Genomic DNA, 18,858 nt, shown 5'->3' on the forward strand with positions numbered 1-18,858 from the left:
CAGCGTTAAGTGCTGGCTGCCATGGGCTGGAATTCTGTTGTCATGAAGGGACCTGTGACAGAACATAAACAGGGCGTTAAGTAGTTTTTTAAGTAGGGCCTGCAAGCTTGCTGGAACTCCTTCCTCCTAAAGATAAGTTCCTGAAGTGGCACAAACTGAGAAACACCTGCCAGTGTCAGTGCCAATCTTTATAGCTCCCTACAAATAGTTTTTGATGGAAAGTTCTTCGTCGGAGCAGGCGAGCCTCCTTTTTTCACCCAGACTCCTTCCATGTTCTCTCATGTCACCTTGTGTGCAGTCTGCTCAGTGACACCACTGGTGATTATGTCATTATTTTGCTCCAGGGGGTTCAAACACATCTGTAGCACTCGTGCACGGCTTTCTCCAAACCCTGGCACATCTCCCACCCTACCGCCCCGTCTATGTCTCCCTCCCTTTTCTCTTCATTAGTCTCGGTGCCAGATCCTTTCTTCAGCCAGACAAGAAAGACCCAACTCCAAGCTGCCTTTCTCCTCCTCCTGCCTGCTCCAGTCCTTAGGCCATTCTGTCCTCCGTCTCCCCCCTCCTTCTCCTCCAGATGTCCCTCTTTCTCTCTTTCCCTCCCTCAAACACTCTCTTCTTTCATGGGGTTCAACTGCAATTTGAGACAAATGACTTCATAACCTTTAGCCCAAGCAGGTTTGAACCCAGACCCTCCTCTAGGTCAGAGACCTACTGCCCCTGAATTTTGAAGTGCACATGTCATTGTGGCATTGTTTGCTTTAGTAAATGCAGTGATATTGAAGGGTGAAAGGACAAATCCGATTAAGCATAATAAACATTCTTCATTAAATGATTAGTTCAACCAAAAATGAAAACTCATTATTACTCCGCCTCGTTCCAAACTTTAATGACTTTCTTCCATGAAACACAAAACAATACATTTTCAGTAATATACTGGTCCTTTTTTTTTTTCAATGAAATGCAATGTATTCAAGTATACACTATATTTTTTAGTCTTCAAAAGCCATCTGACAAATTCATGTGACAACTGTAACGATAATCTTTGAATCGGTCAGTTGGAGAACCAGACCAGTGTGATTTGTGAACAAATAATTCAGTTTTTGTGCACTGAATCAACCTTGCATTGTAAAGTTCTGTCCCCAAAGAAGAATTGTGTTCACATTACTTTTCTTATAAGCTTATTCTTTTTTTTAAAAAATCACATTTTGTGTTCCATCAAGAAAAAAGCATGTAAATAATGGTTCTTTTTTTTTTGGGCTGAACAATTCCTTTTATAATGCTTGTTTCATCTTCTGTGAAAAAAGAAAACAGCGAATGACCTTATTTAAAGGTGAGCGCAAATATATCCACTCACACACTATGTGCCAGCGTACCTTGAGAAATGGGCATATGGTGCTTGCTCAAAGTTTTCTTAAGTATGAAAAATAGTTTTCATCAAGGCCAATGCAGAATCAGCAGCAATATGCGCATGTTTGTCCAGCATTTTCAGTGAGAACCTAGGCGTGCTTCAAGGTTGCTGGGACAGTTTGTGGAGCTCAGTTGCATCACAGTGGGTTTTGAAAGAATCTTTATCAGAGAGGGAAACATGCAATCTGTTTGCCTGATTGACACTCCAGCCAAGAGTTTATCAAACTGCAAGGTTTTGCTTTCTATGTGCTATTGATTAGCTGGAGCCGAACGTCCAGCGTTCAGTTTAACGTTTCTCGTTCAACGGGATGTTGTTCTTTTGAAGTTAAGTCTAGCTCCAGGACAAGCAGTGGTAGAGAGAAACTGAGAGGGAGTGGGTGGGAGGTGAGAGGGGTGGACTCTTATGCTTTCAGCCCCCTGGCCTTGAGACTTGTTTGCGCTCTGTCAATCCATTATCTCCTGAAAAAAAAAAAAAACTCAACCTCTTGCAATAGTTTAAAAGGTCTTTATTTTGTTGTTCTTCATTTTTTTTCTACTGGAATATGCGCCCTAAAATATATATATCAAACAACAGAATAAAGAACTTTGAGGATCCTTACCAGTAGTAAAAGGGAAGTGTTCGCTTCTCAGATTAAAGATCGAGATAGGGAAATGGTGATAATGATAAAGCATGCAATGTGACATGCTGCCCTTACAATATAGAATATATTATTATTTGTGTGATAATGAAGATGGATTAGATATTGACTTAATTTCAATCATAACAATGTTGCATCATCGTCACTGAAACTGTGAAATGCTTTAGACTTGTGAGACACTTTTTTTTTTCTCCTCGACAATCTCTGAGAAATCTTACTCGCCAGCAGGTGAATTTATCACCTTTGACTGGACGGGTTGGCCTGAGCAAATATAAGCCGTAAGATACACCAGCTCCACACAAAGGCAATATCAAACAGGAGCCACAATGAAATGGAAAGTAGACTCTTCCCCTTTAATGATTAACTCTGGTGAGAAAACCAGGACTTTCCTCCGAAGAAGAAACTCTTAGCAGGGACAGAGAGTGGGTCTGGGTTTCAGTTCCCCACCCTGTGGCCTTTCCAGATACAAACGTTTCACAGACCGTGTCTTCATCTGCGGTACTCGTCCATGACATTTCCCACACACAAGCATTCGCTCAGCCCTCCTTCCCTTCCCCTCCCCACGCAAGTCCTTGATTTGTATGGCAGTTATCTGGAGGTAAGTCTCTCCTCAATCAATATTTACCCAACAAACAGAGTAGATTCGGGGGCAGTTTGTATAGAGGGCCCAAGTGCACACGCAGTGGGGTGAATGAATGCTGGTTGAAGTACCGGGGCTGCTGATCATGACTGCTCTACGTGTCTCCCCCCTCTTTCACCTCTTGTCTTATGTTTCTCAGTGGAGGGGCGATATAATATCCCTCTTTTCATAAGACGGTCTCTGTGTCCTCTCATCCTTGGCAACAGCAGCGCTGAGGATGCAGTGCTGCCAGAAAACTGATCAAGCTGGGGGGCAGGAACCGGTAGCCAGCTAGTCTTATTTGTAATGATACTAAATAAAACAAATCAGTTAAAAGTGATTTTTTTTCAACACCGATTAAACTTAACTGGCAGAATTTGTGGCATAATGTTGATTATCACAGAGAATAATTTGGACTTGTCCCTCCTCTTAAAAATAAGCCAAAATCAAGGTCACGATAAGGCACTTACAATGGAAGTGAATCTGGCCATTTTTAGAGGATTTAAAAGCAGAAATATGAAGCTATTAATTAAAAACAACACTTTTGTTAAAACTTTTGTATTTGTCAGTTGTGTAATTTGAGGGTTTATGACATTGCGTTGTCATAAAAAGAAAAGGTTACTTAGGGGTTGTTGTTTTTTTACACTAAAATCATGTTAACACATTTTGTGGCCATATATTGAAACAGTGAGTATTTTAATGATTATGAATTGGCCCCATTTACTTCCATTAACAAAGGACAAGTCAACATTATTTGTGTGACCACAAATGCTGCCTGTCAACTTAACTTGAACCCTGAACTTGAAATATCCCTGTTAATGTTGTTTCAGGTATATTAGTTTATTAATATGATGTATTACCATGAATAGCAAAGAAAATCGGAACTTGGAACTGCTGGAAGTAATTGAGTAATCACTTACGCTTTCACGCTTTTTCACATCATCTACAGCCAAGAAGTGAAACACAGCGTGACAGCGTGCACAAAACACGGCGGCCACCGGCACACGTAGTCTTTTCTTTATTAGTATTAATTTTCTCCGAGGGCTCTGTGAGCCATTTAAACCGTGCCTGCCGTATTTTTCCTCTCAACTTGTCTGAATCAGGAGTCCTAAAGAGGGCATATGAAATATTGATGTGGAATTGTCTGCCGTGCGATTCAGCTGTGTTTACCGCACAGCAGAGCGGCCTTAGAGGCTTAGCCTACACAATAGCCGTAACAAAAGAACAACAGCTGATCCGTGTGAGGCGAGGAGGTGACAAAACAGTTAAAGCATGCTGCTGGCTATGGGCAAGCAGTCAGCAGATGCAGACAAAAGGGTTTGTGACAAGAATAACTCTCTCTCTCCCTCTCTCTCTCTCTCTCTCTCTCTCTCTCTCTCTCTCTCTCTCTCTCTCTTTTCCTCTGTCCCTCTCTCTCTTTTCCTCTGTCCCTCTCTCTCTTTCCAAGGCAAGCAGTCAAGAGGATCCAAAATACCAATACCCTTTTCTCCTTGACATTGTCTTCTTCCCTAGTCAGCATTTTACTGCCCTTTTATGGTAAAAAAAAAAAAAAATGAGTTAGAGAAATTCCTCACAGGAATATTCTTAGCAATGCTGCACTCCTGGGCTTTACCATATGTTAGCGTCAGTAGCTACGCAAAGGAATCAGTTTTGATGTGAACATATCTCTGCCACAAATAGCATAAAGACAAATCTATTAGCTATAAAATCCTTCACATTAGCACTAAACAGGTGCTCACTTGCATCATTCAGTGCCCTATAAGACATTTTAAAGGGGACAAATGGAAGCCCTGATTTGCAATTAAAAGAGCCAATCAATGTTTTTTTTTTTACTTTAGGACTTCCATGAACATTAAAGGGATAGTTCACCCAAAAATGTTGTCATCACTTAACCCTCAAGTTGTTCCAAATCTGTACGAGTTTCTTTCTTCTGTTGAACACAAAAGAAGATATTTTAAAGAATGCTGGTAATCAAACGGTTGATGGTTGCCATTGACTTCCATAGTAGGAAAAAAAATACTATGGAAGTCAATGGAAGTCTGGTTACCAGCATTCTTTAAAATATCTTCTTTTGTGTTCAACAGAAGAAAGAAACTCATACAGGTTTGGCTTCATGCAAATTATAGAAGATTAAAATGAATCAGTGAACCATTTTTGAACTAGTTCATTCAAATGAATCATCCAAATAAACCAACTCACTAAAATGATTCAGACTTCCCAACACAATTTGAGAGAGATATTCTAGCTGAGCATGATTTGTCAAGCTACACCACTACTTGTTGAAAACTCTAATATATTGTCATTTTATTGTTGAATTATTGAAAACAATCTTGACAATTTGGTCAATTTTGGTCATTCTCCATTCAAGTAGAAAGGAGATGTACTTATATGTATTGTCTACATAAAATAGCTAACCGAAGGCATTACCAAGATGGCCACCGATCAGACTGACTTGCCTTTAAGGGATTTTGGGAGCATCCAAAAGAGACAGACTCCCTTCTGAGACCACACCAATTTGAGAAAGGCACCTCTATCACTTTTTTTCTTCTTCCGGTGTGCAATTATTCTGTTGTTTTTCCAGAAAGCTGCTGGCCATTGTCTGAGGGGGTGGAAGACTTATAAAAGTGTGAAAAAAATAGGGGAGAGGGTATGTTGCGAGTTGGGGTGTTGGGGAGGTTGGATATCTATAACCTTTGTAATCCCCCCCCCCCCACACACCTCTCTTCTCTTTTTCTTTCTCACCCCCTCCATTCCATGTGACATTCATTCATCAGCCAAGTGCGTTTGGCAAGCCCTTCGCCTATGAGCGCCGTCCCAGTGACCACTAACCTTGGTATGTCCTGACACTCGTGATGAGTATCTGCAGGACACAGAAGGCAAGCAGGCTGCTATGTCAGGCCTTTATTGTGTACTGCCGAGGCTGGGGACAGTCAGCATAATCAAACAAATGACCCCTGAAGGCTGTGCCCCTCAGGGAGGGAGAAGTAGAAGGAGACAGAGCTCTGGCCAAAAGCACTTGGGCAGGATTTTTTTTTATCTCCTCTTCTCTTCCCCCTCCCTTCCTATGATCTTGCCCCAGGAGAAAGTGTGGAGGAGGGGAGAAATTACTGTACGGCACTGTACAAAAATGTCACCCGTTTGAGACTGACAGAGTTTGAGCACAGCAGTGTTGCGATGATGCTTTAAATTACAAGTAGCTTACAACAATTTCAAAGTAGTTCAACCACAGTCAAGCCGCCCATGAAAAAAGTATAGTTGGTAACAAAAAGTATCTACGTTGAAGGTATATAAGGGAGCGATATAGCTAAATCATATAATTTATTGATAAATATTGAATAAATTATATATTATTTATTATTGAAAACAATACAATTTTATATAATTACACATAAATTTGAACTGAAATAAAACTAAACAACAACTTAACTTATCTGAACTGAACTGAATCAGAAACATAGTGAGAATCATCACTGTTAAACTAAATATTTATTCCGATGCCATGGAGTGCCATTATACAGAGAGAAGATTCAAATTAAGTTTTGAATCAGTTCTTTAAAATGAGTCATCCAAATGAACCATCGCAACACTATTTGAAAGAGACAGCTCTACAAACATTCAAATTAATCAATGAATCATTTTAACTAGTTCATTAAAATGAACTGCCAGAATGAACCAGCTTGGTTCACTGAGTGATGATTGAAATGAACTAATGAATGATTTTTTTAACTAGTTCATTAAAATAAATCCTCCAGATGAATTAACTCACTAGAGAGCACATTTTGTCACCCTACAATGCTACTTGTTGAAAACACTTACTTGTTACTGGAAAAGCTATTATGCTACACTATTCAGTTAGCAACGTCACTAAAGCTATTTACTCCCTGCACATCATAAAAGGGAGGTAGAATGCTGCACGTTACAGCATATAAACCCAATCAAGCCATCAACAACACTCCGTTGAATCATACCATCTAGTTTAACTGCCATTATAAGTTCAGTATTTATAGCCATGCTATAATTTAATACTGCATCACAACCAAAAGTCAAGCACTTATGATTGTGGCGGCAGAGTGAAACATCTTCCACACTGGTCAAGGCCTTCCAGACAAGGGTATGCCTTTGATGACAGTATATTTAACACACTTAATGGAAAAAAGGGAGCTGGGGATGGTGTGGGTCGCATGGATGAGATTCTTTGTCCTGACAACTGCTCACCTGGCAGGGCCTTTGAGAAGCAGTCAGGGTCTGATTGATAGTACTGACGGCAGTACTATCGCTGATCCCGATCCACGGGAGAGGGCTGCATTGATAAAAACCAACTATAGGACTTTAACCTTGCAGGGGAGGATGAATATTAGATGGTGCCATAAACTTTGCTGTTAATACATTGATTTAGGATGGTTAGAGTATAAACTGATCTGACTCTTTGTATCTGAAATGGATACTTCAACAGAAAAGTGGAACAAGAAAAAATATATATATTTAGAAGAATCTGTTTTTGTCCATCTAATGAAAGTCAACGGGGTCCAACACAAAATTAGACCCCACCGACTTCTTATGGCACTGACTATGATACATTGACTACTTTGGACAAAAAAACACCAGACATTTTTCAAAACAACTTATTTTGAGTTCCAAAGAAGAAACAGTTTCGCAATGACATGAAGTTGAATAGTCATTTTTCATTGAACTATCCCAGCTGTGTCCATCAAAGCCTAGTGTTTTCTCTGTGGCCTATTGTAACACATTTAATACGACAGCATTATGTTTTTGTTTCTCGTATGCAACCTTTGTGTCTGTTTCTGTGTCCTCGTGCCTGCTTCCCCATCTGTGTTTGAGCGTGTGGGTGTTTGTGAGTGTGTGTGGCAGTAAGCACCGTGTCTGGGAAGTGTCTTGTCTAGCTGTAGGGGAGGTGGCTTAGTTCTTTGCCTGGCTAATCATCTCTATAATGTTAGCGGAGAGGAACTGTCACTGGTGCTAAAGAGATCACAGGGCCAGTCTACAGTATGCCCCCGGTCTTGGCCCTCTCTCACGAACAACAGCCTCACGCCAGAAAGGATGTGTTCTGGTTGTACAGAGCAAACTCCTAAGTAGTGTCCTACACACTAGCTGATTATTTTGCTTGGGAAAACACTGCCGTTAGAGATCCAGACCCTGTCCAAGAGCACCAATAAGCTACGTGATTGTTACAGAATCAAGTTTTTCTGGAACCCGATAAGAAAAGCTGAATGTGGTATTTTATGGGCCGCTATCAGTGGCAGAATCTTCTTCTTCCCCTTCTAGAAGTGGAAGCATATTGAGACAAAAAGACATTTTATGAGACATCGCTAACAATCTTGTGTCAAATAAAGGGAAGTCAACAAATTATGTTTCGCTCGCTCTAGGAAGTAGACTCTAAAAGAGGAACAGCTCAGGTAATGTTTAACCCAATGAGTTCCTCTTGGTTACAACCTCACAAATTCTGCCACCTTCAAAACATTGACTGTAAGTTGTTATGCAATGGTTTAAATTGTTTCAATAAAAAAAAAAATCTTGCTGCTTTTTTGACTAGCCATTCAAAAGCATTTAAGTACTTTCAAGTCCCCCAATGTTGCAGTTTGACAAAAAAAAATACAAGTGATGTAAAAGATTTGAAAGACTAAAAACTGTTAAGTTCCACTCCAACACGGGTATTCAAGTCGCCACCACCAAAATGTGTTTCAGCAACTGAAACAAAAAGGAATTAGTGTAGTGATGTTTGGGGCTGTTCTCTATGTCCCCTCAGACTTGGCAGCCCAACGCTCCCCTATACACAGTTTCTGCCAGGAGGGTCTTTCGGCTCTTGGAGGGTCTCGCTTGAGCCTCAGTGCAAAAATCTTATTTTCTTTTTTTAATTCTCTTTTTCCTTTTTCCCTTTATCCCCTTTTCTTAATCAGAGACTTGGGATTGAAACGTAATATGTTTATTAATGTCATTGTCTCCTTGTGTATCAGCAGGTTCCGGAGCGATTCCTGGAAGTGGCACAGATCACGTTACGGGAGTTTTTCAATGCCATTGTGGCAGGCAAAGATGTTGATCCTTCCTGGAAGAAGGCCATATACAAGGTCATCTGCAAGCTGGACAGTGAGGTCCCAGAGATTTTCAAATCTCCCAATTGTCTGCAGGAGCTTCTGCATGAGTAGTGATTTGAATTGCTTACCAAGTATCATCCCTTCTTTTCGAGAAATCTTTACAAAGTAAGAGGTAGCATTCCTATTTTTAAGTCCCGGCTACTTTTGAATGACTTAGCTGTTAATTTTTTTTTATTTATTTTTTTTGCATCTTTTTGGGAAAGTCTATAAAATTCTTGATTGTTTTGACTGTATTCAATCCTTACCCCATTTTCCTTGCCTTTAAAATGGGCATTACTATGTTTACCACACAATGGTTAACAAATGGAACTGACACCCTGAATTTCTCTCTTTTATTGGTCTTTTTTTTTTTTGTTGAGGGCTTTGTTTTATCCCAGGATGTTTGCAATGTGTGATGGTTTTACTATTGCTGAATAAGACTTGCATTTGTAGCTTGTATAGATGTAATTATTATTTATGATTAATATAATTATTACCATTAATGTTATTCATGCTTGCTACAAAAAAAAAAAAAAGAAGAGAGGAAAAGAAAGACAAAAAATTGACATGTGGTATTCTTGTTTCTCATGGCAAATGCTACAGAAAATAAATTATTCTTTGGACAAAAAATAATAATAATAAAGAGGGGTATACATTTTCTATGTGGGAAATTCATATATATATAATATAAATTTATATATATATATTTGATGTTATTCTTGAAAGAAACAGCATTAACTGTTTTTTTTTTTTTTTTTTTTTGGTTTAGCCATTCTTCCATGTTGGCTAGGGTCCAATGTTCTTGTGTTTTGTGTCCACATTGATAGCACTGGCTCTAGGGAGGGAGGCCTACTCGTAGTTTTTTTTTCCTTGACAGAGCAGCCTCTCCTGTAACTAAGCAACATGGCCATTTCATACTGGGGCAAGCCAGTTCGGCACAAAAAAAATGGACGCCTTCCCACTGAGAAACCATTCTTGCTCATAAAAAGCACACTGTCACAACTGCTCGCATAAACACACACACACATTACTCTCATACATAGACGCTAATTCACAAACACGTGCCGTACGGCATCAAGACAAGAGAATGGTTGTTATTGTTCATTTTCTCCACCTGCTAGCTGGGAACACCTCTATAATTGGACTGTAAATTTGGTAGATTATCTCAAGTTTGGTTTACACAGTAGAGATTTTGGCTGAGAATAATTATTTGAGCATTAGCAAAAGTTTTTTTTTTTTTTTTCTTTGTACGTACTGGATTGTACATAGTTTATTTGTTAGAATTGTACAGATTTGCTTAATATTCACAATCATCTGATTATGCTGTGGCAGTGTACAGTTTATCAGTAGTGAAACCATGTTAAAGAGAGACATTGTTTGTTTGAGTTCAATTGTACATTTCTATATGAATCATATGAATTTCTTTGAGTTGCATTTTAGTAGCTTAGCCTGCTAAGAGATCCACGTAAATGTAACTAATCACAAAAATTAGCCTACCCTAGAGGGAAAAAAAAGCACAGTTTCTTCTCAAATCCGTGTTGACAAAAGAAAAGAGGGCCTTCAGACTCTTTGTGCATCCCTTCCTAGTTCATAAATAAGAGTCTGCAGTAGAGGGCAAGGGCTGGACATGTGATCTGCTCTGGAAGCCTGTGCCGTTTGCATTGGGCAAATCCAGCTGATGAATTGAAACGCAGGCCGGCAATTATTGTCAGCACAATGCCTTAAAAAACCTGCTGACTTCTAGATTAATGGGCACAAAAGAGCATGAGGTGCTGTCATTCTGTCGCCAGGGCTGGCATCATCCACAGCCCCCGGACAACGCACAAAACGCCAAGCTATTCACTATGCATTGTAAAGAAGAGGAAAAACAAACCCAAAAACAAAGTTTGGCCCTGTTCTCTTCTCAAGTCTCTTGCAAGGCTGTGCTGACGTACGTTCTCCTTTACATGCATTGTGATAAATAAACGATTCTTTCAAGTCGTAAGGAATTCTGTTATCACTATTGATTCATTTAAAGGTGATGCTTTGCAACATTTTCAACCCTAAAAGTGAAGGTTGTGTCATTGCAATATTTTAATTTGCGCATAAACTGGTGCTTAGTCAAATTCATCTGCTCATAATCATCTATACAAACAGGTATCGTGTGTTTTACGCATTTAATGAATCTGATAATTGCCTGTGCCTAATGTTAATTACACCAGCAAATTATTTTTGTTTTTTAATAAAAGAAAATACCATAAAATGTCACCGAAATTATACGATTTGACTTGTAAATCCTATGAAGAGACATAGATAGACCTGGAAAAACAATAGCACAAATTGAAATTGAGGGTTATATTCTCCTTCTTTTGAAAGAAAATGCCCTCACACTAATAGGGTAATGAACTACATGCAAAGTCCAACTTTTACAGCCCATTTGATGAAGAACAAGTATGACGCTTAGTTCCCCATGAATCTGATGTACTTTGAGCCATTTAACGTAGCACAGAGGCAATACGTGTGCATAGGTGTGTGTGCGTGCTTACTTGGGCATGTGCGTGTTTGCAGGGAGTGTGTGATATACACGCATGATAGTACGTTAGTTTTAGTTCCCATAATAACTTCTGTTTATTTTCTTTTATCTATTGTTTCTCTTTTTGAACTTTTATTTGTATTTATCACTGTACTGCATCTTCAAGACAAACCAGAGTGAGGTTACGTTCAACATCTCAAGTCTTTTTTTTTCTTCTTCTTCTTGCTATTATACTTCTAGAAGTGTTATGATGTTTTAAATGTTTCGAGTGGCTCTCGGTCGACTATTTTTCTCCCCTTCATCTCACCACCTCTTCAGGGTTGTCCGTCAAAGGTGTTCTCGCTCGGTCTGCATTCATTTGGTATTGAAATGAGATGGATCTGTTTGCGTGGTTACACAGGGTCATTTGCTGTGTTGCTTTGTGTCGAAAATCCTAAATGTAGCCGTGTACATTTCGCACTCCATTAAGGACACTCTATAGAAGAAGGAAAAAACCTATCTGAATAACCTTGATTCAAAGTTTGGGTATGAAGTACACTATTGCTCATTTACATTTGACATAAGAAACTTTGTTTTTTCATGCAATGGAAAAAAAAAATTCTGTCATGTAGTGATATGTACAAATCAATTGCCAAACTCAGTTTGGGACTGTTTTTTATTACAAAGAAAGACATTACAGAAGAGAAAAGGAAGAAAGAAACTTTGTATATGACTATATTTCTCGGAGGGGAACAATTATTTGTACTGAATGCAATGTGTTGTACAAGACTCTTGACTCTTTGTAGATCTGATGCTGTATTTATGAGGTGTGTGCTCCCTGAAGGGTTTTAAACATGATTTCACTGGCTTCGACATGTATGTAAATACAAACCGAAAATGAGAAAACACTGCCTTTCTATGATTTAGCAATATGATGTAAATAGCATTGTTAGGCTTTTTTTTTTTTTTGTATGAAAGAACTCTTTGATTCTAGTATGCTAATTCCAGCTGAAACTGTTATAATTTTCTTTAATACGTTTTGAAGGATACACATACATTGTTAACGGGATAGCATTGTGGATTTTGTTGTCAATTTGTCATACAGAACTTTCATAATTTATTGGTTTAATTTATCATAATTTATTTGGTGATGGTGTAATTTTGGTATTTCTGGGGATGTATTGTAATATTATTTGGTATAGAAAGAGACCATATAAATGCCCTCCTAAGCTCCTTAACTCTGTAGAGACATAAAGAGACACATATGTCCAGGTAGCCATTGTAATTTCAGACACTGTAGTCATAAGAGACGCTTGATGGGGAAAAAAAAAACAAAAGAAAAAAAAAAGATGTACAAAACAACTTTTCTTCTATCTTGTTTGGGGGGGGGGGGGGGGGGGGGATGCGTGTTTTGAAGTTTTTATTTCTAATCACTTAAACAGACTTTTACCTTTGCTTTTTACCACCTACACAATACAGTAGTCAAAGTGCCTCGTGTGCCTTCCATCTCCTCGGAACTGAATGTATGTGCAGTATATATGCAAGCTTGTGCAAAATAAAAACTAAGTCCTAGATCAGGTGTTTCCTTTTGCCATTTGTCATCATTTAAATCAGCATGGTAATCAGAGAAAAACCAAGGAGATTTTGAGTTGCCTGTGATGATGCCAGAAGATATTATATTAGACGATAATATTTCAGGGTCAATCCAAGTTAAGTTCGGTTCAACTCACAGAACTTCAAGTTGATTGCCATGAAAATTCATTTCAATCTCTATTTTATAAAAAGCAAAAATCTAAGTTTCAGTGAAACACCTACAACGAAAGTGAATGGGGCCAATCAGTAAATGTTAATATACTTTTAAATAGGTATAAACAGAGTGTTATGATTTTATATGGAGGAGGAGGAGGAGGAGCGGGCGACGCTAACCTTTTCTGTGAAATGTTATATAAAATTGTACATGACATAACACTTAAAACTCTTAAATAGTAAGATTTTAACAAAATAATGAATGTAAGGTATTTTATAAATTTGCAGGCCACATTTCTGATTTTAAATCCTCCAAAAATTGGCCCTATTCACTAAGCGTCTCACTGAGAAAACTTTTTTTGAGAGAATCAGCATTAAGCCCCAAATGGTGTCAACTGAGTTTATTCATTTCAGCTAACTGTATAACTATTAAAATGTTAGGCCTTTCTCCATGTAAATCAAATTCCTAATCAAGCCTGTTATTTCGTCATTCTTTGATTCAGACTGAATAGAATCACTGGAGATGCACTTCATCAGATATTTCTCGATTATATTGTCTTTGACAAAACACTACAATGATGTCATTTCATCTGGATTAATATGAACAATCTGAAGCGGAGATAAATAATAATATAAAATGCTTCAAATGTTCACATCAACATCCAATCTTAATTGCAAAGAAAGAGGGTGGAAAAAGGTGCACGTGGGGAGAAGAGAGCAGCGCTCGCGCAATTGTGGCTCGTGCGGCGCTGTGGAAGGAAGCGGGGCGGCCGCTGCTGTAATTTATAGTCTGATACAAAGAGGCACTTTAGTGGGCCTGGACCGCTCCAGCGGCTCCGCTGAACAGGAGGTGGGGTCAGATCACCCCCCCCTTCCCACCCTCCGCGCCATAATGACGAGCAGAGCCGCTCACCGCTCCCCTTCTGTTTGATTTCATCATCGCGCCTTTGAAAAGCACATCTTAACAGCACAACAATAAAACAGCTGTGTTTGTGTTGGCCCATTCATTGTTGAAAATTTTACCACCATCCCCTCTTCTCTCCCCTCCCTAAAGAGATAACACGAGAATAATGTCGCTACCGTGATGCTCTCTCAGAAAAGAGAAAGGAAAGATCGCTGTTATTAATTGGTTGTTATTAAAGCAGAGGGGGATAAAGGTTTTGTTCGACGTTCTCACAGGCCTGTCCGTAAGGTAGAATGCATTTTGATGGCTTTTGTAGCAATGTTGTAATAAGCATGTGAGGTTTTTTTCATGAATAACGGTTAATTATCTGGCAACATTTTTTTTTTTTCAGATTTGAAAGAATAAAACTGTTTTTTTTTTTTTTTTTTTTTTTTTTTTAGTTCAAAATGTGAACAAACACTAAAGCTTGTGTAAGCAGCGCACCGGCTGACCTCTGTCAGATCGGGGCATTTTGTTTTGGTTATGTAGAGCTAACACTAACAGGCGTGTATGACCTTCCCTTTATCAAGAAGACAATGACCTCATCACTCCTTCTGGCATTACATGCAACTTCAGATGCAGCTGCATCGGTTTGGATCCAGAGCTCATGGCTGGATCCAAACGACATGGACAGACGCGGTCAAACGCGCCAGGCTCGTTTCTTCCTTCTTTTTTACGGAGGACGAACCTCTGGGGCTTCCCGCCTCAGCTCAGAGCCGACAGGCTCCTTGCAGTTGGGCTGAAGCAGCATCCTTGCATTACACGAACAGTCTGCTTCATAATCAAATACCATCTGTCGCTACATCTGAACCTGTTTTTAACATCTGTGCTTTCTGGTCTTAACAAAGCTTTAAAAACCAATTCACAACTTTCACAGCTCACTGGGCTGGATGTGTATATTTACTACTTTTAATACATCTTTCTGCTACTTTTACGAGGGCTCTGCTCTCTCCCAGCTGGGGGGCTGTTAGGAGGGCTGCTGGTAGGATGATACTGCCTTGCTCAAGTACCAACTGGCCCGCCACGAGTAGCCAAGTGCAGAGCACTGCCGCACACCGGGTCACAAAGGAAAAGGAGTGAGGCGGAGGAAGGGAAAACAAGGCGAAATGTGCCCCGATGAGAGAATGAACACCTTTTGCCAAAACAAGTTTTGTCCATTTGCCCCTCCGATGAGGAGGCTTGGAGTTGATCACGCTTGAAGCCCTATTACTGGAAATGGCAGTGCAGGCCGAATGGCAACCAAGGGGAGAATCACGAGCGTGGAGCAGAAGTGTGTTCTGGGTAAATGGGTAAGTGAAAGGTCCCTCCGAGGACAGTTCGGTCTGTCACCTCGCACATGCCGAGGAATCTGCAGTGTCTTCTACAACTTCAAACCCATTCGCCGGCAGATGTTACCGGAGAGGGTTCCAGAAAACATGATGGTACGTTCTGCAAAGCCAAAAGTAGACGTCAGGCCGATGTTTTCTATTCGCTGTCTCTCATATTTGCTACATGTTGAGCAAAACAGCAATCTCTCTGTTCAGTTTGTGTTCTCATATCAAAACGAACCATAGAAATTAGATGATGTGAAACAAAACCACATAAAAAGGTATGCCAAAATGCCATTGGTTGGCAGTTTTTCCCTCTAAGCCTTGTGCAAATTTTATGGGTCAAGGACAAACAAGAGTGTCACCAAATAAAAAGTTATTTTAAAAAAATCTAGTTTCAGATACATGTATCAAGTTCTCAAAAATGTATGCGCTTTGTATTCATGTTGGGTTCATATGGTTTCAAAAAACTTTTATATCATTTTAAAAAAAAAACGTCATGCGGTGTAACCATGAAGTGAAAAATAATGACATTTTCCTCACACCTTGAACTAGGGGTGTAACAATATATCGTGTCACAATATATCGCAATACAAAAAATGCATCAATATGTATCGTGGATAGTGACAATATGTCTTGTGTATAGTTCACCCAAAATAAAAATTACTGTGTGAGAAGGAATTCAAGTTTTCAGAGTTTTAGTGTCAGTACTACATTAAACTAATATATATATAATGTTGAATATAATGTATAACAATGCAATGTGGGAATATTTGTGTAAAAAGTGGCCTACGTTATTTTAAATATATCTAGTCAGTGACAGAGTGCAAGCATATTCGTCCAAAATAATTCTGTATTTTCAGCTTCAGAATCATGAATATTGTTATTCTGGTGTCACCATTGTCCTGTGTATTGGGTTACCAACACCAAGTCCAAGTCTATTCATTTACACCCACACTGTAATATCAAATTTTGCATTTTAATCAACAGTACATTTTTTACGCTTTTATCTTGGAGTATCGCAATAATATCATATCGTGAGTTCAGTATCGGGATATGTATCGAATCGTGACATGAGGGTATCGTTACACCCATTACTTGAACACATGAGAGTGTAAACAAATTCATCAAATTCGTTTTAAAATGTATTTTTAAGGAAAGATAATCATTAGTAACTTTTTAGGGAATCAGACCAAATTACATTTTACAACCTGAACTAACTTTGCATTGTCATAAAAGGTTGAATATGATATTTGAAGACATTTTATGACCTTGACACACAGTAAGTGAGGATCTGCAGGGGTCTTTATCATTATGTGTTTTATGATATAATATAATATATATATATATATATATATGTATATATATATATATATATATATATATATATATATATATATATATATATATATATATATATATATATATTATAGTAACATGTTGTTGACCCATTTAACAGAATCTAAATCAAACGTTTGTTTTGTAGCATTTGATTCTGATCAATTTGGTGCATTTAAATATGTGCAGCAGAAGAAAAAAAACTTGTTCTCCCTCTGTGGCCTTTCAGAAAAGGCTAATGTTTCAGATGACTTAGTGACACCTGGTGGCAGATTCATTACTCTGATCTCTGCTAATAGAGTCAGTTCCCACTCCTCCAATGTTGGGGGGAGGACAGACCACAAGCCCGTCATTAATTAAGAGCCACATAAGATCATTAAAAAGTCAATAGGGCCTTTCAAGTCTGTGAGCGTTTTCAGCATGCCAACTCAAAGCCGGACCTTTTAAATCAGAGAGCGAGAATAGCCACAAGAATTTCGCTTTCAACTGGCTTCTGTTTCACTTCCAAGTCCTCCTCCATTAGCATTTCCAGAGTTTTCTTCTGCAAAGACCATTCCATATTTGATATTGTGCCTCAGCGGGATTCTCTAAGGGTGACTGTTTTCTTGATGTATGATATTTATGAGTGTGCACAGCCTTAGAGTGCGCCATGACTACTTGTCTGTGTTGTTTTATTTGAGCAAAGACCTTCTGATGTGAAGACTTCTGGACATACCAGCTTTACTTTACGTTTTCTGTTGTGTGCTTTGAAATCAATGCGATTTACACTGCATTAAAAGTCAAAGTATGTTCAGATGTTATGTTGAAGTGCTCTACACAGAGGAAGAGACTTTGCCTCAAAGACAAACCATCGGCATACGAGACCTCTTCAGTGTAGAAGCCTGTTTCCGCCTTAGGGTAGAAAATAAAAAGGTAATTGTGCAAAAAAGTTTAAAATAAGTAAGTAACAAATAAGTAAGTCACAATTGTCACTGCCACAAATGAGGAGGCCCTGCATTAAAATGATAGATGATAAGATAATCATTTTCATGTTATGCTGATAACTAAAAAACGTCAGTTATTTTTGATTCCTTTTTGTTTGCATAAAGATTAAACACTAAAACATAAGGTCAACCATTTTAAATGCTAAGTGAATTTATGCATCACAACATTATAATGTACACTGTGAAAAGTGGATATTAATTTTGAGATTTGCTATGGATTACATTTAACAGTGTAATGACTTAATCAACTTAATGTAGTCATCTATATGGAAAAATAAGAGGAAATTAGCATATAAAAATCCAATATTTACCAATTAAAAAAAATAATATGAATCCCTAGTTGCTCAGTATCTTAACAGAATAGCTCTGATGTGGCATTTCTTATGCACAACTTATTCAAACCTTAACACTACTTGTTCACTGTCATGTAAACATTGATATTTCTTTCAGGAATTCATTAAAACACTTTGGAAAAACCTATCAAAAGTAAGGGACACGTTAAGGCATTTGAAGAACCATCAACTCTCATTCCTCCTAATTGTCATGCCATGCATTAAGTTTCTCAGACAATAGATAAGAAAGACACAGGCTATCTTTGAAGATGAGGAATGGCATGCTTGCAATGTGCAAAAGAAGTGTGCGTTTTATTTTCAACTTTTACAAGTTAGTTCTGGTGCTCCTAAGGAATAACCTTGCCCTGCTTGTGTCAAGGCAAGGCATGCCTTAGAAGGAGATATCCTCTTGACAGAGGAGGCCTCTCATTCCTAAAACACTCCATGGTACTCTTTTAACGCTTGGGTTACAGCCCCCTTACTCTGAGCTTCTCATGAGTGATGCATTGATATGGCTGATATTTATACATGTTAGACAACCACAGGTTGACACACAATGGGCAATGCCACCTTCCACGTATTTCACGTTATCGGACCCAAAATGAGGTTATGAGATACAAATTAATAACAGATTATATACACTGATACTTGTATTAAGCAATGAAAACGTTCATAGAAAACAGGCATTGTCAGGGCTCCAGACAAAAAGAAAAAGAGAGAGAAACGAGGGAAGCCACAGTGTTTTGTAAGAATGTTTTTGTCTGTTTAAAAAATATATGCTGTTATATAATTATGTAATGATTCCAACATGCCACCAAACAAACTTTAATTCAACCTTAAATCTGGATTTTATATGCTAAAAATGAACCAATAATATTTTTGATGTGTCTTTAAGTACATGTTGTCATATGAAACCAGTCAGTAAATAGACTGATGTAAGTCTCACAAATCCACACATCAAC

The 18,858-nt window shown here is 38.5% G+C and overlaps 1 protein-coding gene across 4 annotated transcripts in view; it reads left to right on the forward strand.

Moving 5' to 3' along the window:
• Positions 1–10,740, forward strand: part of prox1a (prospero homeobox 1a) — a 33,766-nt gene extending 23,026 nt beyond the window's left edge. For all 4 annotated transcript variants that reach the window (XM_056266412.1, XM_056266410.1, XM_056266409.1 and 1 more), the window contains exon 5: positions 8,643–10,740. In XM_056266412.1, the coding sequence (XP_056122387.1) occupies positions 8,643–8,828 (186 nt within the window). In that variant the 3' untranslated portion in view covers positions 8,829–10,740. The remainder of the gene's footprint in view (positions 1–8,642) is intronic.
• The last annotated feature ends 8,118 nt before the right edge of the window (positions 10,741–18,858 follow it).

This window comes from Rhinichthys klamathensis, unplaced genomic scaffold (assembly GCF_029890125.1).
Source record: "Rhinichthys klamathensis goyatoka isolate OS25496 unplaced genomic scaffold, OSU_Roscu_1.1 h1tg000247l_1, whole genome shotgun sequence".
Classification (NCBI taxonomy): domain Eukaryota; kingdom Metazoa; phylum Chordata; class Actinopteri; order Cypriniformes; family Leuciscidae; genus Rhinichthys; species Rhinichthys klamathensis.